Source organism: Lytechinus pictus, unplaced genomic scaffold, assembly GCF_037042905.1.
Source record: "Lytechinus pictus isolate F3 Inbred unplaced genomic scaffold, Lp3.0 scaffold_19, whole genome shotgun sequence".
Lineage (NCBI taxonomy): Eukaryota > Metazoa > Echinodermata > Echinoidea > Temnopleuroida > Toxopneustidae > Lytechinus > Lytechinus pictus.
In genome coordinates this window covers 12,470,575-12,493,688 of record NW_026974140.1, presented here as the reverse complement: position 1 = coordinate 12,493,688, position 23,114 = coordinate 12,470,575, and the positions used below count along the sequence as shown (strand labels likewise).

The window sequence follows — 23,114 nt, the reverse complement described above, 5'->3', positions numbered from 1 at the left end:
TGCAGTTTTAAAGTTACAGAAATTCACGAACAGATTATTAAAAATGAAAAGAAAACGAAGTAAGAAAGATCTTAATTTTATAGCCCTCATCCAACATAAATAATATTTGAGGTCACAAATCAGCTGATTCGCACTCAAACAACAACAGGTCACGCACGTTGCACACATTCCAAGGGCGGGAATTCGGGGATTCCCTTTTTCAAGCACAATGATTGGCTCGACCCACAAAGTGAATGTGCCATCAACTTTGGTGCGTCTTGTTCACATTCCAACTCATTTCATAAATATCACCCACTCGCAGTAATTAGGCTAACGAAACTCTTTATAAAGCATAATTCCGATATAAAAATATATATAAAGACATAAGTGAAATTCAACAATTCATCCAACGATATATACAAATTATATTATACTATAGCAACTCATGTGGGCGTAAACAAACGAAATACATATCCTCTAAAACGTTCACACATATCAACTTCAATAATTCGTATTTGAAATTAATATCTGTGAATGAATTGTTAATTCCACTTTATGTTGAATGTGTACTTCGAAATCTATTGAATCATGTACCCCTCCCGACCCAAGGTGGATTTCCCAATCGCCATAAAGATTATTCAGCCACAATCACAGCAGACATATCCATAAATGAAAATTAATTTCATTCGCTCTGAACATATTGACTTCTTTTCGCCAATCCACCCCCCCCCCCTTATTCTCTCTTTCTCCTTTACACAGATTAATTTCAAATATTTTATTTCAAATTGTAATTGTTAAGCACATGTAGTTGAACAACAAATTCATTAAATATTCAGTGTGATGACTAAAAACATTTCTCGAGACAGTGACAGGCGCGTTCATTATTTAATTGGCGGGTAAAGAGCAAAAAAAGAACAATACAAATAAAAATACACTGTACCGAACGTATCTAACTTATATAAACAATAAGTCGTAATTTGATAAATAGTATGAATAATATTAATAAAAATTATTACTTAGGAAAATTATAATTTATTCAATGAATACCTGAAAATAAAAAAATCATTCAAATTAGTTTTGGACCCCATCCAATTTTGGAAGACTCAGATCAAGGATTTTGATGCCATGTGCGATTTGTATTCTGTACTGCAGCTGATGTGTGGCATGTGCATGTGGCAAGTGAGACAGAACTTGGTAGACACACCGTCGCGAAATTAATCAACACTTTCAAAAGATCGATGTAGAGATCGAGACTTTGGACATTATGGAGTAAAATCGGAATATAAATGTGAATAAATCATTTTGCTGTAAGTAAATGAGTTAGACATTACATCAATCCATTCCTTTGGCTTTGTCATTATTAACGGGATCTTTGAATTAAAACTTTCACAATTCGCTCTACGGCAGTGTCATCGGACAAGCATTCATTCATGTACTCAGGCAGGGACTGGATGAAATTGAGTTTCGATCGAATTTTGATATTTTTGGCACACTTTACTTTTGACAAAATAAGTGACAATATCAAATGAAATTCGTAACATCTGAATTTATTGCCCAAACAAGTTAGCCACGGCCATGGTACTCTTTTCCCCTCACTTTTTTTTAGCGTACCGGTATATACATTGTAGTGAGCAATGCGATTTGCAAATGCAGAATAAACATTTTCGCGCCTCTAGCCTACGAATCGCGAACGAGAGTTTGGGGCCTCGATCCGAGGTCGTATCGTATTTATATCATAGCGTAGACTTCGCTCTGAGTGAGTCAAAGAAATCCCGGGAAGAAATTGTGAACGGAATAATGGATAAGTTTTTTTTAGGATCTGAAAAGCTATTTTTAAAATATATAATTCAGTTTTTGGTGTAGATCTAGGCCTGTTTTACAGTTGGCGGCCACGGTTGTCGGGGAAGTTTACGGTTGGCGGATTTGCCCTGAAAATTTTCAGGGTTGTCGGCGCCCGCCAACCGTGACGCGTGGTAGCGAGAACGTTGTATAGGGAAAATGAATAACTTTATTTGAAGTGCACATTGTCATCATAATTAATTCTCAAAATATCTATATTTCAAAATTAGTCATAGTGATCGGCTCCAACTCTGACCAATGAAATCACCATTTACTTAATTCAAGAATTAAATCGGTTATTGAAAACAAAAACAACTCACCATCCAACTGTTAGTGTTCTAAATTGGCAATGTTGCATAAAACATAAATTCACACTCTGACATTTAAGTAAAACATATCAGTTTTTGCCATATCTCTTAATTTAGTTATTTCAAACACAATTTGTTTTCAAATTACAAACAAAAGTGTTGACAATTTGATGAAACCAAACCTAACCTGCTTGACTTATCAGCTCTCTTCTTAGATGACTTCCAGGGGTCTTCCAGGTCACTGTCTGATGAGATAACAAATGCCTTCATACTGTCATCATCATCCTCCTCCTCCTCGGAAGTGACAAAATCATCCATCTCTCGTTTAGCAGCCTGTCAAGATACAGCAAACAGCATATCTCATTTCATTTCATTTATCAAGTTAAACATATTTAGATAGTCTAGGGTTTGTAAATAAACACCTACTTGATAAGAAAATAATGATCGGTTTAAAACAGCAGCATAACACATGAACTCAACAGCAAACTTAACAGAGACAGATAATAAAGTAAATTAAGAGAATGTCTAGATCTTGTCTATATGTACAGGTCTGAGTATTCATTAAAAAATCTCTCTCTATTCATACACTTTGCCTTCCTTGCCCACATCAAAATGTCGCTACAGTAACATAACATTATTTAAATTAACCTAAAGCTAACCAATAAAATTAAAGAAAATAAAAGAACCCAACTGAAATGCAGTAATCCAATTCATAATATAAACCAATGAGAAATTAAAGACAAAAGTGATAAAGATGTATGGGTGATTATGTAATAATGAGAGTTGAAACTAAGGAGTCAGGTGAAGGATGGAATGAATGAAACACCTGAATAGAGAAAGAATGAAGATGACAAAAGAGAATCAGAGGAAAGGAATTCAATGCAGAGGAGGATGAATGGAAAATGGATATCATTAAACTCATAACTTAAGTTCAGACTGCAAGGGCAGAGCTCAAAAGAAATGCAAATTAACTCAAGTCTAGACTGAACAGAAATGTATAACTGCTGGAGAAGAAAACAAAGAGGAAACAAAAAAATATGAAAATGCCATAATAACTAATCCACAATGGATGCTGTAAATCTATTATCAAGCATTTCGTTGCATCTAAATATACAGTTGAGGCCAGAAGTTTACATACACCCAGGAAATTCAAAGAAAAGTTAACACTTGCCAAACATCATAAAATTGACTGTATCTAATAAAATATTTGTGCCATCATGACAAATTTGATATCAAATAAATAAGTATGTCATTGTTTTGTCATTGGGAGCTGAAAAATATTGGTGTAATTTTTTCCCCCCCAAATCTTCATATTTTAGACAACTTAAAAATAAAACTTGACAGAAACATTTCATATTTGTGCTAGTTACTTCTCAACACAAACATTTCAGAATACACTTGTTTGTTCAATGGTGACATATCATGATAGAAAATATAATATAAATCATAGATTTGACATGTCTATATTTCTGTGAAACAATGTTTGAAAATGTAATAAACAATAGAATGCATTTGGCATGAATATTACTCTTTTTTCAAAGAAAATTCCACCTGAAATATACTTTAATCCAAACGTCATCTCAATTATCTGAAAGAGCTGAATGATACCAAATTCATCATGGATATATTTACATTTATGAAGATATACTAAATTTTACAATGTTTGGCAAGCGAACAAATTTAACTGAATTCCAGGGTGTATGTAAACTTTTGGCCTCAACTGTACGTACAGTAAAATCTGTCGGTTGTGGTATATTTGTTGCTTCTTTCATCAAATTAAACAAATTTGCATGTACATTCATTTTTCCAGAACAGAAAGATATTTTCAAAGGATAAAATTCTTAGGTTTTTTTTTTCAATCAAGAATCCAAGATAGATTCAATTCCAACAATAAAAAAGAAATGTTCACGAGGGGTAAATATTTTAGTAAATCTTAAATATCCATTTCAAAAATAAAATTTAACACCATACTAGTTTAACTTTAAAACTAATTCTAGTGACAAGTGAGCTGATACATATAAAATCAATATTAAGGGCATAAAATCAAGGGTGGCATATCAATTTTAAGGTCTTAATATAAATTCTAAGGATTGATGAAATATCCACTTACATTTCTATCTTCTCTCTGTGTTGCAAGTTGTAGAAGCCTTGGATGGGTCCATACATTCATAAGAGACTGGTAATCAGCAAAGAGACTGGTACATTGAGTCTTGGTACCGTCATCCTTACGTCCAGACAGCGTGTTCAGGTAGTGTTCATACAGCTTTATCTGGACTTCAGATAACCTCACATTTATCACAAACTCGTGTTTGGGCGGCAAGAACTTGGTGAGGGCGGTGTAGTCTTTCCTCTGTAAAAATTTACACACAAAGAGGTTTTCGGTTTAAAATGTGATTAATCAGGTGAAATCAGTTCTGTTTGTACAATGTCTACTTAGATTGTTGCTCATTAGCAATTGGGAGACTGAAGGTGCAACATTCATACCATCCCACAGGTACCAACCAAAATATACCATTGCACAGCCATGCAGGTGCAACATGGGTAGGTCTATGGGCTAATTGCACACTACTGCTGCAGATGTGCACTTGAATCATTGCTCTCTAGGCATGCTGCTCAGCGTTTTACTTTTTGCTTGTAATAATTCTTTCTACATTTCCATGGATTACCAGACAAAAACTAGATTGTTTTTCATTTTTTGCTAGCTTCTGAAGTGTTGTACCACACAAAAAGCGAATATTCCTATTTGTGCTAAGATTTACAAGATTTTAAAGAGAGAGAGAGAGAAGACAAATGATAAATATCTACCTGTACACAGCCTGAAAGAAGATTGTGAAGTACATGAGCTCTCCTCTTCATAATCTTGACATCTCTAGCAGTAGAATCACTGTGCTGTCCATTGGTTATTGGATTCACAAAGCGATTCTTAAACTCCCTCATTGTACCAAGCAAGTTTGGCTTCACAAAGTGAACCATGCAGTGATCTACAACAAAAAGAGATCATCAAAAACATTATCATAATCACTATCATAATCATGATCATCAAAATTGAACCCTGTAGTGATAGACAATGAAAAATCATCACCAACATAATCATCATTGAAATTGAATATACAGTGATAAATAACAATGAAAGATTCTCATTACCACCATCATTACTCATCATTCATATTAGATAGGCATGATAGATCAGTCAGTGGTTTTGCCGATACTAACCCAATTCTTTCCCCTTCCAATGCACTCGGTCTCTATGCTCTATAGCAGTGTAAAACATGGTATGTGAATGTTGAAATATTGACGGGGAAGTATATTTTGCCTTATCATGATATCAAAGTAGGTGATTACCAAATACCCAATGATGCTAAAGATAAACTAAATTACTATTCCATTAGAAGATACAGTTGATTTATCAAACAAGTGACTTACATTCTATAAGGTTGTTCTGCAGCGGTGTGCCAGTCAAGCATATCCTTCTCAGTGTCTTGATGTTGTTCATTGCCTTGGAGATAGCTGAACTCTCATTCTTCAACATGTGACCTTCATCACATACTACTATATCTGGACCTGTTATAAGAAACAGATGAAGTTTATTTGGTAAATTACAATTTGGTCCACACCCCCTTTGTCTAATTTCCATTTGGTCTCATCTCGCTTGGTCTAATCCTAGTTCATCTACAACCAAGCAGTCTACTAACCATTTGGTCTAATTGACTTTTAGCCCATTTTGTCTAATGTTCAATTGTTCTAACATTGCATGATTACAGAACCTATTTATGAATCAATATTTCATTTGACAAGAAGACAAGATGGGCATTAGACCATCTGGACATTACACTGGATGGATATTAGACAAATTGATGGTTAGACTCCATGTCATGAAATAATACTTCACATTCCGTACTTAACCTGTATTCCTACTCACCAAATATTATCAAACTCTATTATTTTTCAGGCTATTGACTTTGCTAATATAATGAACTGTGACCTTGGAACTTTGTACAGTCAAAAATTGGAAAATGACCTGCAACTAAAACTTATCTACCTACGAAGCGTTAATATGAAAATCTTGCACTGAAACCAATTTTCATGAATATACATGTGGAAAGCCTAATCAGAATTTGAAAATTACATTAATTTCGGCAAGAGAAATGTTATATGTACCTTTCCATCAAATATTGTTAAACTCTCAGGCACGATACTACTTCCATATTTATTTTGACTATTTCTCCAGCTCTCTCTCTTTTAACTAGATGCTCGGCGGGTCGCGCGGCCGAGCACATGTATCCCCCGAACCCACCGCGTCATCCGTCATTGCGATAGAGCTCACACAGAAATTTGACAAATAAATACAATTATCATGTCGACAATGACCCTGCCCACATTTTGCCTGTGGGCAACGTTCTCGCTACCACGCGTCACGGTTGGCGGGCGCCGACAACCCTGAAAATTTTCAGGGCAAATCCGCCAACCGTGAACTTCCCCGACAACCGTGGCCGACAACTGTAAAACAGGCCTAGATCTACACAAAACTGAATACTATATTAAAAAAAAACAATCTGCTTTTCAGAACCTAAAATAAACTTGTCGATTATTTCGTCCACGATTTCTTCCCGGGATTTCTTTGACTCACTTACTACTACGCTATATACGATACGACCTCAAATCGAGGCCCAATCTCTTTTGTGGGAAGCGCGAAGATGTTTACCTCGCATTTGCGTATCGCATTGCTCACATTATTTACGTCTTTAAAATGGTAGTAAATGCGCTCAAAACAGGTGAGGGGAGAGGGGTATCGTGTGTTACTGGGTTGGGCAATGTAATTTAGATTATTACGAATTTCAGTTGCTATTGTCACTTATTTTGTCAAAAATAATATCAAAATTCGATCGAAATTTAATTCAATCTCGTCCCACTTAGCTACATTGACTACATGAATTAATATGAATGTTTTTCTGATGACACTGCCGTAGAGCGAATTGAGAAAATTATTCAAATTAATGACAAAGCCAAAGGAATGGATTGATAATATTAATAATGTCCAACTCATTTACTTACAGCAAAATGATTTATTCACATTTAAATTCCGATTTTACTCCATAATTTCCAAAGTCTTGATCTCTACATCGATCTTTTGAAAGTGTTGATTAATTTCGCGACGGCGTGTCTACCAAGTTCTGTGCCACTGCACTTGCGCTTGCAACGGCCACATTCAGAATACTAATCGCACATGGCATCAAAATACTTGATCCGGGGATCCGAGTCTTCCAAAATTAGATGGGATCCAATAACAAATTTAATTTGAATGTCTTTTTTTTCATATATTCATTGAATCTATTATAATTTTCATAAGTAATAATCTTTATTAATATTCACATTTTTTATCATTACGACTCATTTTTAATGTGAGTTATATGTACAGTGTATTTTAATTTGTATTGTTCTTTATTACTCTTTGCCTGCCAATTATTAAGTCATGAGCGCACCTGTCACGGGCCTCAGAAATGTTTTTAGTCATCACAGGGAATGATTTATGAATTTGTTGTACAATTGCTAACTACAATTTAAAATAAAATATTATTTGAAATTAATTTGTGTAAAGGAGAAAGAGAATAATGGGGGGGGGGGTGGTCGTGGGCAATGTATAGATGGAAATGATGGGATGTTTGTGACTTTGTGGGGGAGGGGATTGGCGAAAAGATGTCAATGTTCGTAGCGAATGAAATTAATATTCATTTATGGATGTGTCTGTGATTGTGGCTGCATAATCTTTATGGCGATTGGAAAATGCACCTTGGGTCGGGATCGAGGGGTACGTGATTCAATAGATTTCGATAGAAGTACACATTTAACACAGTGGAATTGGCAATAATTCATTCACAGATATTAATTTCAAGTACGAATTATTGAAGTTGATGTGTGTGAACGTTTTAGAGGATATGTATTTCATTTGTTCATGCCCACAATGAGTTGCTAGTATAATTTGAATATCGTTGGATGATTTTTTCAAGTTCACTTATGTCTTTGTTTTATATCGGAATTGTGCTTTTAATATAGAGTTATCTTTACAACGTCGTTAGCCTAATTATACTGCGAGTGGATGATATTTATGAAATGAGTTGGAATGTGAACGAGACGCCCCAAAGCCGATCGCACGTGATCTAATAAGTATTCACTTTCTTGGTTGAGCCAATCATTGTGCTTGAAAACGGGTTTCCCCAAATTCCCGCCCTTGGAATGTGTCCCACGTGTGTGACCTGTTATAAACCTTTTGTTTGAGTGCGAATCAGCTGATTTCGTGACCTCAATATACTCTTCATGTTGTTTACGCTGGATGGGGGCTATAACATTAAGAAGATCTTTCTCTTTTTTTTCATTTTAGTGTTCGTGAATTTCTGTAAATTTAAAAATACACCTATAGTGATATTGTGATGCAATTTATCATGAATCGTGTACCTCGATCTTCCCACTCATGATGCAAGACAATATTTTTAAAATTTAAATTCACCAAAATATACATGTAAAGAAAGATTATTCAGCCGTCATCAGTAGAAGTATAGACACGTCTATAAAAGTGTATTCGCTTTGAATATTGACTTCTTCACCGATCCCACACACACGATCTCAACATCCCCTTGTCATTGTCCACGCCACGACCCCTCCCCTATCGCTCTCTCCCTTCGACCATCCTACAACCCCACCCCTCTTCCTCTCTCTTTCACACACGCTTTATTTGTAGGCCTACATAATGTAATATGTAAAAATAGAAATCTGCTTTCCTGTCAATTAACCTATACTTTCAAAACATTTTAAATCGCAATTAAGAACAACAAAATCGTGATATTAGAGTATTATGAATGACTAAAAATATTTCTCACGCTCGTGATGAGCACATTCATTATTTTATAGGTGAGTAACGAACAATACAAATGAACACAGCAATAATTGACAGTGATAAAAGAATCTTGATTGGAAATTACTAGTATAAACATCATCAACAGAAGTCTTATGAGAGTTATAGTTTCAGTGAGTATCGAATAAACAAAACAAAAAACCATGCAAATTATATAAGTTGGGGACCCCGTCTCATGAATACCGATGCCCATTATTGGAAGCCTCGGAAGAAAACTTCCGAGGCTTCCAAATAATACCTCGGTCACATTTGCTCTACGGCGGCCGTACGGCGAGTCGATAACAGCCGTTTTATTCTTTTATTCAAACCACCTATATTTAGCTGGTACAAAAAATGTTAAAACGGCTGTTTTCGACTCGCCGTACGGCCGCCGTAGAACAAATGTGACCGAGGTATAAAGTCGGAACAATCTTTGGATTTAGTAAGGGCGTGACACGGCGCAAGCTCAAAGGGCTACGCATGCGGTCCGTAGATGTAGTCGGTCATTGACATAAGAAACAACACGCATTCACAAAATTAATTGCACCTTCTAAGGATGTAGCGATCTAAACATTGGAAAGTATGGAGTTAATTTATCGATGCCATCGATGTGAATAAATCTATAAACTGTAAGTATAAAATGAGATTGACTTCAAATCATTTTAAGTTATCAGTAATTGCCTTTCTGCTTCAATCGCGATTCGCGCAACCGTTACGGCTGTGTGGCCGGAGAAGCACTAAATAGACATAAAATGTGGTGCATTTAGCAGCAATCTAAGCTCGTCGATATGGATATTTTCGATAGCTACCGCGCAACACCCCCCTCCCGAACCCTCCCCCCGTGCGTGCTTCGCACGCACCGAGGCCGCTGTGCGGATTGCGTCGCTTCGCGCCGCCAAGCGTCAGAATGAACCTGGCGAGAACGTTGCCTGTGGGTACCAAATTGGATGACAATAATATGACGCAACAGCGTGACTCTGTAGAACCTATAATATTGTCCAGTATCACCCATTGGGGAATACAATTAATCTGGATATATTTTTTATACCTAACCCTACGACCCCCCACCAAAAATGATAGGCATCTTCGCTTCACCTTCTAATATTGCTTCTGTGTGCCAACTGTTATGACAAACTGGAAAAAAAGCAGAAGTTACAGGTTTTACAAAATTTTCCACAAAAATATGGTTACCATGGCAACCATGTCTCCACCGACTCCAAAATCATTAGGCAGCTTTGCTTTACCATAATGGACCTTCATGACAAATTTGAAGATAATTGGAGAAGAAATGCAGCCAGGAGAGCACTCACAAGAAAATCTCTATTTCCACAGAAACTATTGTTACCATGGCAACGATGTCTCCGCCCACACCAAAATCAATAGGCGGCTTTGCTTAATGGACCTGCATGCCACATTTGAAGATGATTGGAGAAGAAATGCAGCTGGTAGAGCACTGACAAGGACATCTCTGCTATTTCCTCAAAACTCTTGTTACCATGGCAACAATGTCTCTGCCAACACGAAACTCAATAGGCGGCTTTGCTTTACCATAATGGACCTTCATGCCGCATTTGAAGATGATCGGAGAAGTAATGCAGCTGGTAGAGCGCTCACAAGGACATCTCTACGATTTCCACAAAAACTTGTTACCATGGCAACGATGTCTCCGCCCACACCAAAATCAATGGGTGGCTTTGCTTAACCATAATGGACCTTCATGCCACATTTGAAGATGATCGGAGAAGAAATGCAGCTAGAAGAGCGCTCACTAGGACATCTCTGCTATTCCCCAAAACTCTTGTTACCATGGCAACTATGTCTCCGCCCACACCAAAATCAATAGGCAGCTTCGCTTTACCATAATGGATCTTCGTGCCACATTTGAAGATGATCGGAGAAGAAATGCAGCTGGTAGAGCGCTCACAAGGACATCTCTATTTCCACAAAAAACTCTTGTTACCATGGCAACGATGTCTCCGCCCACACCAAAATCAATAGGCGGCTTCGCTATACCATACTCAACCTTCATGCCAAATTTGAAGATGATCACAGAAGAAATGCAGCAGATAAAGTGCTCACAAGGAAATCTCTGCGGCGGCGGCGCAACGAGGCCAAATCCATAGTATCCTCCGAACTCTGTTCGGGGGATACAATAATACATGTTCATTGATAACTTGAATAAAGTTGAAATTATTTATTTGTCTAAGAAATTACAGAGGAGCAATTCATTGCCAGAATAGTCATTGATTTCCGTAATGAACATTTCTTGATCTTACCTGGATCTACAAGAGTTTTCAGGAAGACTGCCTTCAATTTTTTCTTGCGTATATGAGTAAGAAGAGATAGATTCCTGTACATGGCATAGCCCATGATCATTACACCACCCTTCTTGTGCCAATGATCAAGATAATCAGCTCTGCTAGCATTGTTCTTCACTGCACTCATCTCATATACCTACATTGTTAGTGATAGAAAATGGAGATTGGGAGTTTGGGAGATAGAAATAGAGAGAGGGACAGAGACAGGAAGACCAACATTTGATTTATCAATGGTTTATTCAAAGGTGTCACAGGGCCAGAAACTGAATATTTCATTAAGAAACAAGAGTGTCGCTAAGGCGAGCACATAATACGCCCGCCTGTAACGCGGAAAATGGAGTAATACAAAAAGTTTCATCTGTTTGCTTGCATGAGAAGAACAAAACGATTTCTAGTACAAAAAGGATATCAAACATTGAAAAGTATACAAGAAAGTGAAAATGTACAATTAAACCTGTATAAAGACCACTCAAGGGAGAAAAACATGAATATGAACAGGTAATCTTATGGTCAGGTTCCTTTTATATATGGAGAAATCTATTCTAGGGAAACCAAAGTTTGTGGTCAATATAAACTGGTTCTATACAAGTAGCCATTAAAAGTAAGTTTGAGTAGTACATCAAACTCATTACACACAGGTATTATCAAAGAAATGAGTCGAATGTCTAAAAATCTAATGATCGTCCTACGTATATGACATACAATATTATAACAAATATTGTAACAAGACCAATATTTTGGAATCATATTTGAAGAACCACTTTAATACTTACATTAATACCACTGTCCATATCTCCAATCCACTTCTCAAATTCATCTTCCCAGTTGAGTACAGTATTCAGAGGTGCTACCACAAGACATGTCTTCACATCTAAGTCATCATTGGTCATTATAGTGTGAAGGTAGGAGATAACCTGTACAGGTCAATCGTAAATCAATATTGTTTTTCAGGAAATGAACATAGGAGTATCAAGGCAATGACAAATTTCTTGCATTTCAGCATTTTTTATACAATATCTCTGCAGAGCATGATGAAAATCATCCAGAACCTAATTTTGGTGGAATCAGTCCTTTAGAATGTAACGATGTCAACACAGGTTTTAACACCCTTTTAGATATTACGTAACCAGGAGGCCATCGTGACGATATTTGCTTGAGCTGTGATTTACATGGAATGGCTTAAGCCTGATTTTCATTTTGTTAATCATTGCCAAGCTTGGGAAAAGTGTGGAGAAACAAGTATTAAATTAAAAATGAAATGTAAACCCACTTTCAATGATAAAAACTTAGCGAAAAAATGCTGGAGATGTCTGATATAAACTTTAGTTCAGATTTAGTTATGTCCTCAGATCCAGCTGGCACAAAAAGGGTAAAGGTTGTGCTTACTAAGTGTTGAAATTTCAATTTGGGTGGCAAAATTGTTACAAAATGCTTGAATGTATCCATTTTATTTCAATTGACTAAAAGTGCAAGGGAAATGTATGAGAAATGTTTCGCAGGGTAAGTTTGATTTAGCCCTTTCCCCGTGACACAGCGTGAAAACAAGCATTTCTGTGCAAACAGATTTCTGCGAGCTTTACAAAAATGGACAGTGCTCACTCAAGTGTAACATTCTGACAAAAATTTTACTTTCATTGGATAGATGAGACCCAAACCCAAGATTATATGTGAAAAAATTACCCACATGTTGTATATTTTTAATATCCCAGGGCTTTTTCAAAGTGTAAACTTTTTTTTGATACGCACTGTATAACCATCTATGCAATCAATCATAGAAATCAGCTCCTCGATCAATCGCTAGACTCTATGTTACTAGGCCCAGGGCAAGTTGAGCGGGTTCACCTGTAAAGCTTTACTCTCCTCTGCACAAACACACAAAACAGCAAACTCCTGGGCCCCGTTTTACAAAGAGTTGAGATCAAATGAAATCTATACTTGCAATAAATGTCAAATTCCTATCTCTTAACTACATAAATTAAAATCAATCGCAATGAGTTTGATTTCAATCTGCCACACTCTTTAGTAAGATGGGGCCCAAATCAACGTATTAGTGGAATGAGTTGAGTGAACTCACCTGTAGTGTTTTACCCAATCCCATACAGTGAGCCAGGATGCATCCTCCTCCTTTCTCTTCGGCTTTAGAGACAGATTCAAAGGTGCTGTCAAATATGAACTGGATACCTTCAGCTTGGTGAGGTTTCAGATGCGCCACGATGCGTTCATCCACCTCCAACACCACATCATCAGATTCTTTGTCTTTCTCTAGAATGCAGGTCTTGACAACAGCACTCTTCTCTGCTTTCTCTTCCTCCTCATTGATGATCTGCAGAAGAGATTTTAGGTTTACATCATACAATCTTAGCTGTAATACAAGTCTATCAGTATTTGTACCGTTATGCGCCTTCCCAAATTCTTGCTTCCCACAAAGAATTGATGAAAGAGGCCTGTAGATAATATTGCAAGGAGCAAGGATTGACAGCTGAGATCAGAAGGGCTCGTCAATATTCAAGAAATGGCCCAGTCCTTTTGGGGGTTAAGACACTGTCAATGTTAGGCCATTTGAAATGAAACCTGTTGCTTGCTTTTCAATTTATTCATATAATCCTATCACATAAAAACGTTCATTACACACAAATTTTAAACATGATGGCACCTTCCATCTGAAACAAAAATAACAACAAAACAAAGATAAGGCAGAAAGACTCTGCTTATTTGCATATTACTAAGCAATAACTGATTTTCTACCATAATCATTTTGCACATATTCCAAGTCATATGTGCAAAGATTTGGGTATCATGTTTTATATTGTTTGTGCGTTGTGATCATTACCTAACTGGAATTTATATTTAGAATAACAGGAAAAAGAGGAATACTTTTTTTTTCCTAACTTTACTTAACATGTACACCTATTATCTATCAAGTCTGAGTAAATTCCTTCATGCGAAATAATCTTATCATGTAAAAGTAGGCTTATTCTCTTCAGAGAAATATAACTGAAGGTTGCTACTGCATCTAACAATAACTGTTTAGAATCTTGGAAATTACTACATAGTTAAGATGGCATCACCTCTTTCCTCTTCTCTTCAATTCTTTTTCGTCTCTCCTGTTCTTCCATTTCAGCTGCTAGAGTCTCAGCTTGAAGCTTACTCTTCTTCAGCACCCGTCTAATTGTCTTACGTCCTTTCTTACTTGGACTGTCGTTCTCATCCCCACTCGAACCATCAGAGCCCTAGAACATCAAAACAAAAGAATCATTGAAAAAATAAATGACAGATAAGGTCAGGTACATGTACATGTACATATGAAAGTGCTATAAATATAGAGTTGATATTGACAATTGATAGTATTTTTGTCAAAGGGTCTCACCATACTTATATCATACTTACAGTTCATTTAATGACAAAATCTATAAACTTGTTATCCATTCCAGGGTCCAGATCTGCTTAAATGTCTGTTCTCACATTTCCTTCGGTTCTTCTACTCCCCATTGGATGCATTTAACTCCAACAAGATTGAAACAAATTCTTAAAAGTACAATCTTTCATAATAAATGTTTAAAGAAAGTGTCAAGTATGAATTTACTTTAAAAAACATGGGTTTTGTTGTAGAGGGAAACTCGATTTACCAACCAAGATCGTTATGTTTTATGACCAGTGAAATCGTTGGCTTCCCTACAAGTTTTCTGCTTAAAATAAAGAGACAAAAGTACTTGCCTTTTTCTCTTCTTGACTCTCATCTTGTGTCTTGGATTCACCTCCTTCCGTGTCTGAATCAGAAGCAACTTTTATCCTCCTCCTCTTCTTCCCTTTGCCTCCCCTTTTCTTTGGCTTAGATTCTTTATTGGAGTCTGCATCAGAGCTGGTACCAGGATCCTCCTTCTTGGCCCTCCTCTTTTTGGGTCTCTTGAGATCGTCAGCGGAGTCTTCTGTCGAGGTTGCAGTCTGGGATCTTGTCACTCTTTTCCTCTTTGGCTTCTCATCAGAAACATCATCTGATTCTGATGATGAGACGAAATCATCAGTGTCAATCTCTTTCCTCCTCTTCTTTTTTGTCGCTTTGCCACGTTTCTTTGGAGCAGCTTTCCCCTTTGTGCCTTTCTTTTTCTTCTTTGATATATCCTCGTCTTTTTCATCCTCGCTGGATGTAGAGATCTGGACACGAAGCAAGGGATGTGATTTCTTGGTACCTTCTTCTTCAGATTCGTCCTCTAAAGTTTCATCGTCTTCACCATTTTCTTCTTCTCCATTTTCTTCAAAATTCTCCTTCTCTTCTTCTTCATCCTCCTCATCATCTTTGTCCTTTCCCTTCTTATTCTTCTTCTTATCATCTCCTCCTTTCTTGCCATCCCCATCTCCACCACCACCACCAGTTCCATTCTGTCTACTTTCATTGGTATCCCAGTCTTCATCTTCTTCTTCAGGCTCTTCTTCTTCTGCCTTCTTTTGAGCCTTCTTCTTACTTCTTTTGGATCCAGCACCATCTACTTCTTCATCATCATCCTCCTCATCATCATCTTCATCCTCATCATCACCATCTAACTCATCCATCAGAAGAGTTTCTGCCATATCCAGGCTACTACCCTTCTTCTTACTTTTCTTGTTGAGACTCTTCCATCGCAGTCCAGAACAGTCATCACTCTCGCTCTCATCATCATCGGAGGAAGTATCAGTGCTAAGAACTTCCCTGCTCTTGGGGTCTATCTTTGCAGGAGATTTTCGGACCTTCTTTGCTTTCTTGGGTGGAGCTTCATCTGATTCAGACTCCTTCTCAACATCAGATTTTTCCTTCTCATTCACAACACCCTCTGCTTTGATATCTTCAGGCTTATCTTGGGCTTCAGGTACATCCTCAGATTCACCATCGCTATCACTGACACGGTCACGTTTTCTTTTCAAACCTTTAATGCCCTCAAGTCTCTTCAATTCCATTTCTTCCTCGGAAGCTGAGTCCATCTTTTGTGGTTCACATTTCTTCTTTTTCCTGCTTCGTCTTTTTCTACGAGATTTGGTATTACGATCATTGTTCACAGAATTACTCTCAGAAATGTCCTCAGAGGATTCACTTTTACTTGATTCAGAACTATGCTTGCTTTTTCTAGTAACAGCAGATGAGTCCTTCTTTTTCTGAACTTCTCCGTTCTCCACTTCCTCGTCCTGAGAGGCTACTGAAGATTCTCCACCAGGAATTCCATCAAACCCAGACTGTTCTTCGGGATTACTAGAGTCCTCTCCAGGTCCTTCTCTTTGTTTAGCTATCTGGTGGTGATCAGAGTCATCACTAGAGACAGGCTCTTTCTTTACAGCCTTGGAGAATTTCCTAGATAGCCTATTCCTTGCTTTTGCGGGAGATTTCTTAGGAGACCTAGTTGATTTCTTAGGACTATACTCTGATCCATCACTCTCGTCACTTGATTCATCATTAGATTCATTGATCATAGACATCAGTTTAGCTTCTTCATCCTCAGCTTGTGATTCTTTCCTTGTTCTAGGAGATACAGGAGTTACTTTCATTTTACGTACACTATGTTGGCTTGAAGGACAATCAGAGTCCTCACACTGGGCACAACCAGTATTTTCTTGAACGTCCATTTTCGTTTTATCAGGAGTAGCCCCTGTTTGTTTCTCATTTACAGGATCAGGTTTACTCTCCTTGTTCGAACTAGTTTTGGCCTGCTCCTTTCCTATCAGTTCTTTATCATTTGAAGAATCTTCACTGCTTTCTTTATCTTCATAGTCCTCATCATCGCCATCATTTCCATCCATTTCAACATCAGCTATGGGGCTATTTTGACTAATTTTCACATCATTCTCTTTCTGTTCACTTTCTCCCTTTGAGGATACATTCTCATTTGTTTCTCCCGTGTCCATGGACTCATCCACGTTTTCACATTCATTAACACCACCAGCACTAGAATCCATTAGTGGGATATCAGCATCTTTGACACCATGACCAGCTGTTGTATCCATTGCACTCCCCTTTTCCTCCATGGCTGTGCCTTTCTGCCCAGTCACTACCTCCTTCTTCTCAGTCTTAATCACTATCCCTTCCATTTGGGACTTTGATCTCCTCTCAGGGCTATCGCAGTCCTCTGGATCCGTTCCATCAAGGGCAGAATCACTCTTGTGGATATCACCATGGAGCTGCCTCTTCACGCAAGCTTGAAACTCTCCAAGGACGGACTTGACTTCAGCTATGTGCTTTAGGGAGAGATTCATCTGCAGCCTTTGCATGTCAGGCACCTCCTTCTTCAATCGCACCAGGCTCCTCATGAAGAGTGCCCTATTAGTGATGTTCCCGACAAGATACTGAAGAAATTCCTCAGCGATGGCTGCATCATGCATTTTCAACTTCTCCTTTTCCTTCTTCTCATTCTTTGGTGCTTTAGCCACCTTCTTCTGTACAAGAACATTTGCCTTCTCTTTCTCCTTCTTGTCGGTTTTAACTGGATGTAAAAGGAGAGCACTGCATTTGGCTACAAGTTCTCGGATGGGTGAAGGGTCACATACGTAGCACTTCCACTTCTTCTTTGATAATGTACGATTCCATTCTGCTCTTCCCAGGTTGCGCATGATGCAACGCTTGCAGAATGTCTTGCAGCAGAAATCGCAGCAAGAAAGGGAACCGCCTTGCCCACACCACCGACATTCCTCTTCAATGCCGTCTTCATCCGTCTTCCAGGGACCACTGTTGTAGAATTCCATACACCCCTGAAATGACACCAACAAAAAAATTTCTAGATAAATTTCCTAATACAACTGACAAAAAATGGAAATGGAAAATGAAAAGATTTTTAATTATTATTTAAACAATATCACACTACCAACATACCAGTCATGTTATCCATAACAAAGGCCCCTACCAATAAATAAATAAGGTTATTAAATGGTACATAACTTGCTTCTGGCAAAGGCAAGAGATAGGTGAAGATTCATATTAAAATCAGATCCAAGAAAGATATTCTTTGCCAAATTCACATAAACCAACTCGATCACATCTCTTAACACAATCTATAATGGCTTCTTAGTCTAAACCAATTTTACCCAATGCCATTCATCTAGTGAAATATAATCCCATACACTTTGAAGTAAAGCCATCATTTCTTATCAGGTATCAGGCTAAGTGGCTATCAATCTTTTGACTCGAGATTAACAAATCTGAACTAGATGGACTTCAACCAACAATGTTACTCCTCCATTGCCAGATCAGAAATAGATTGTACCCCTTATAGTTTTTTGGTTTTTTTTTTTTTTAATAGAAATTCAAGTGATGACCTGCTACCTTTTACCTTAATCCTTATATTTTGTGACTGAAAATTCTAAACAGATAATGGTCACTCCCTTATGCATACTGTATCATGAGCTACATTTCAGAGGTTGGCCTTGAAACAAGTATTAAGTTATCACACAAACAAGATAACTTCATGTATGTAAAGACTTCTGGGACTTTTGAACTCATGACCCTAAAACCTAATCAGGTCATCCTCACTTACATATGCATACATGAAGTTGATTTGTCACAGGTATCACTATTAATTGCAAGAATGAATACAGAAAGGACAAATTGATGGACGACCGGATTGTATTATATAATACCTCTTTCAATAAACTGCATTGGGTGGAGGTGCATAATTATAACATTTAATATATAAGAATATGAAATCATACCTTACAAAATACAACACTCAGAATTGGATGAGAGCAGAAAGTCCTTTTGTCAAATGGGTTGACCTGGGTTGTGCATGCCGTACAAAACACAGATTCTATGGTTTGAGGAGCATCTGCAAAAGATAAAAGAAAAAAAACATTACAAACTTATTTAAAGTATGGTAAACGGTTTTAAAGGGAAAATCTGGATTTACTCTGAATGCCAATCAACAGAAGAACAAGTAGGAAAATCATCTAAATAACTACTTTTTGTGCATTAAAAAGAGGTACTTTCAGGGTACTTGCATTTGTAAAGTGATATAAGGGGAATTTTGGGTAAATCATTATTTTCACTTTATTTTTACAGATATAATATTAATACTAACATTTGCTTAATAAGTATCATCTATGGAATTTGCCAATGTTACAATCTTAAACAGGGTCATAAAATTTGATTAATTAATTGCAGATTTCACATGTTATTGTTAATTCAATATTTCTTACTCTGATTGTTAGCATCTCTTCTTTCTCTCCGCTCTCGGGGAAACTGTTTTCTAAATTCTTTGCTCTTGTACCAGTCTTCCTCTCCATCTGAGGCTGCCTCTGGCTGTACAATGACTGTACCTAAGATCACAGGAAAATAATCATCAAATTCTTATTGCACTAATCACAGTTCGACCTTACACATTCCAAGAGTTGTTTAGAAAAGGAGGGGGAGCTAGCTCTTACATTTGTGGTCCCAAATTGTGGAACAGTTTGCCAGCTCATCTATAGTCTAGTACATCAGTAGAATGGTTTAAAAGACATCTAAAAAGATATCTATTTTTGTTGTAATGTAACCTTTAAGAGCTGTATTAATTCATTACGCCATAAATAATCGGCAATTTATTAGTAGTAGTAGCAGCAGCAGCAGCAGTAGTAGTATTCTTACTGACCATAGAAGTTCAGAATGAACAAAGAGACATAAGATCAGACTAAGTCCTAACCTGAAAGGCCAATAACGTTTCCTTAGCTGTGTGAACTCCAAAATCTATCACCTTGCAAACTGCATAACATCATCTCTTTAGGGAAACAAGAATCAGGTATTCATGACAACCAAGATCCGAGGGGGCACTCATAACACCCCCCACATGCCTCAGAAATAATTGTATATCCTTACATACTGTTCATACCTTCTGGTATTTCTTCATTGAATGTACTGTCTACCAAAGATCCATTGCACTTCTTGACAGCATCCTTGGAGCAATCGCTTTCCCCCTCCTCAGAATTCTCCTCCTTCTTTTTTATCAGTTGATACACAAAGCCGTTATTGACTCCCGTCAGGGCATTGATCGCCCTTTTGCTTCTAAAATCGGACGATTCAGTCGAGCCGTTGAGGCGCACAAAGTTGTTCTTTTTGGAGTCACTATTTGAAACAGAGCCTCCTATCCTTGTTTTCTCTTTCTTGGTCTTTTCGATGGGAGTACGGGATTGGGAGGGTTGGTTGATGAAGGGGTCTGGTATAGACTCTGATGAATCACTTTCTGAAGACACAATTCGTCGGGTCATGTGTGGCTTCCTTCTGCAAAAGGTTCAGATTAAAATGGGTGATTGATTTGTTCAGTTTAGTATGCTTGGATTTCCCAATACACGTAGATGCAACAAAATTGTAAAAGCTACATTATAATACGATGCCAAATAATATACATTCACGGGTTTTTGGCAAAAAAAATTCAACTTAAAAATCAAAATGGAATCAAAACTTAGAACATTAACAAAAATCAAAAGGACAGGCCACTTAATGCTAGACCACCAAAGAGGGCTTTTTAAAATCCATTTTTCATTATCATATTAGTATGAACAGGTGACATAGAAAATGTATTCCTGAATAGAAATGAGCTATCAAGTCAAAACATCAATATCTGAAATATATTGTAGGAGTCAATACAACGGTGCAGTATCTAGGATTACGGCACTTCGGGCAAGAATAAAAACTGCCGGATTTGCCAATGTATCAACACCTCGTGGGGCCACTCACATCGAAACTTATAATTATACAAACAGCTTTGATGGCGTGGAATGTGTTGTTATATATATATATATACTACAATGTAACAAACATTAAGAAATATCACTTTCACATTTTTTTTTCAAGATGCAACATATCTACAAATACATTTCATTTTTTAATAAAAATAATACAAGCATACAAGTGATGTAAGCAACAAGCATCAGAAGAAAAAAAACATGCACAAGAGAGAGGGAAAAAAAGTATGTTCTGCACAATTTTAAAGAATGGACCCTTTTATTGTTCATGTTTAAAAGCTTTCAATCAAATTTTAGTGAGAAAGAGAGAGAGGGGAATGGTAACCTACACAGGCATAATAACAGCTGAATCTGATGGATTGGGACATCCATCTTTGGAGTCATTTGATTTCAGTGTTGATACTTTTCTTGTAAATGCAGGTTTTCTCCTGAGTGAGAAAGCAGCATTTATAATAATGTAAACATTCATGATACAAAAAATATGAATGAAATAAAAGAATAAAAGATGCACTAATTAGTGAAGCAAAACATTTCTCAAAAATACATGTACAGCACTAAAAAAAATGTACAAGAGTGATAAACCAATGTCAAGGCTCCACATTAACTTTTTTTGGTGGTGGCCCATTCGGGCCACCAAAACCTTCAAATAATTTTTTTTGGTGGCCCGATATTAAAGTTTGGTGGCCCGAAAAATATAAAGAAAAACATTGAAAATTATTAAATGGGTAGAAATGGTTTTTTAACCACTGTCAAAAAAATGAAAGAAAATAATAAAACGGCAAAAAAAAAGTGTGAGAAAATTCCTTCCCTATATTTGCCAAAATGTTGGAAAAATTCACATTTCATATTAATGAAATGCCTTCCCAAAGTATTTACTTTCTCAAGAGTTGTTTAAGAAGTCATTTATAAACAAGAAAGAAAGTAACTGTCTGTTTATTTTTGGCTAGAAAAGACCGGAAAAGACACAGCTTCGAAAGAAACCAAGTAACAAGATACATACAAATGCACACGTGGGACTGTGATGTACTCGCCTATGTGTTTTTATGTGCATTATTTTCATTTGGAAATCGGTCTTTTTGAGTCAAAAGAGAGGTCATGATTCCTCTTTTTAATGCTTGAAAATAATCAGGATACACCAGATTTTGGCAAAAAGGTCTGTAGAAGGGCTTTTCATTGGTGTAAAATGTGACTTTGACTTGGATTTTCAGTTCTGTGGAAGATTTCTTAGCAGCAACGTTTCGTATTGCAGCTCCCTGAGTCTGAATAGGCTGCTGACTCACAGCTGCTTGAAGCATGCAAAGCTCACGCCAGCCGGCCGGCGCGGCCGGCTGGATAAAAGCTACTTAATGCTATAGCGGTAGGCCAATTTTGTGTGTGTGTTTGTGTGTAGATCAACAAAAAGGGCGCATGACGAACTGGCTTGCAATTTGAACTGTAGAAAGTTGATAAATGCGTGCAAAATGGGGAGAAAAATTGCGCTATTCTGAAAATTATTGGTTGCCCGATTCGGGCCACCAAAACTTAATATTTCTTCAATAATGGTTGCCCGAGGTGAATTTCTGGTGGCCACCGGGCCACCGCTAATGTCGAGCCTTGCCAATGTGATACCAGTCATTAACTATTTTTTTTTGGGGGGGGGGTTGTGCAATATGCATTCTTTTTTAGTTTACACTGAACACTCAAATAATTATGACAACATGCAATTTGTTCAAATCTTGGTTGATAGAATGTGTAATACAGTATCATCAGCAAAAGTGACAAACATGAACATTTGCATTCAAAATTCAGTAAAACCTGTCTATTAGGGCCAAACAAGAAAGCAACAAAAAAAAGTGACCTGGTCTCTAAAGACAAGTTCCATAACACATATTCCTTTCAAATCAGAGACAATTTTGGTAGCCAATAAAGACAGCTTTTCACTACAAACAGGTGGCCACTAAGACAGGTCTGACTGTATTTAAGTTATTGGTTCAATATTTTGTAAAGTGATATTTTAAACTTAACTTTTATCCCTTTTTAGATCTTTGAATAATGGTATCAAGATAATAGAATAACTCTTACCTTCTAGCGCCTTCCTGCACCTTGGGCTGATGAAAATATAATTTAAAATACTTG

At 37.1% G+C, this 23,114-nt stretch overlaps 1 protein-coding gene across 2 annotated transcripts in view; it reads right to left on the bottom strand.

The window, feature by feature from the left end:
• The window catches only part of LOC129260881 (transcriptional regulator ATRX-like), a 42,420-nt gene that overhangs the window by 14,113 nt on the left and 5,193 nt on the right, over nt 1-23,114 (bottom strand). Inside the window, exons 3-16 of one of the 2 annotated variants that reach the window (XM_054898874.2) lie at nt 23,061-23,086; nt 21,329-21,427; nt 20,147-20,535; nt 19,479-19,598; nt 18,996-19,108; nt 15,045-18,038; nt 14,399-14,560; nt 13,405-13,653; nt 12,104-12,244; nt 11,289-11,466; nt 5,550-5,687; nt 4,932-5,107; nt 4,237-4,476; nt 2,314-2,459 (exon numbers count right to left, since the gene is read on the bottom strand). In XM_054898874.2, coding sequence (XP_054754849.2) covers nt 2,314-2,459; nt 4,237-4,476; nt 4,932-5,107; nt 5,550-5,687; nt 11,289-11,466; nt 12,104-12,244; nt 13,405-13,653; nt 14,399-14,560; nt 15,045-18,038; nt 18,996-19,108; nt 19,479-19,598; nt 20,147-20,535; nt 21,329-21,427; nt 23,061-23,086 — 5,171 coding nt within the window. The remainder of the gene's footprint in view (nt 1-2,313; nt 2,460-4,236; nt 4,477-4,931; nt 5,108-5,549; nt 5,688-11,288; nt 11,467-12,103; nt 12,245-13,404; nt 13,654-14,398; nt 14,561-15,044; nt 18,039-18,995; nt 19,109-19,478; nt 19,599-20,146; nt 20,536-21,328; nt 21,428-23,060; nt 23,087-23,114) is intronic. The other variant, XM_054898875.2, reaches the window with a different exon arrangement.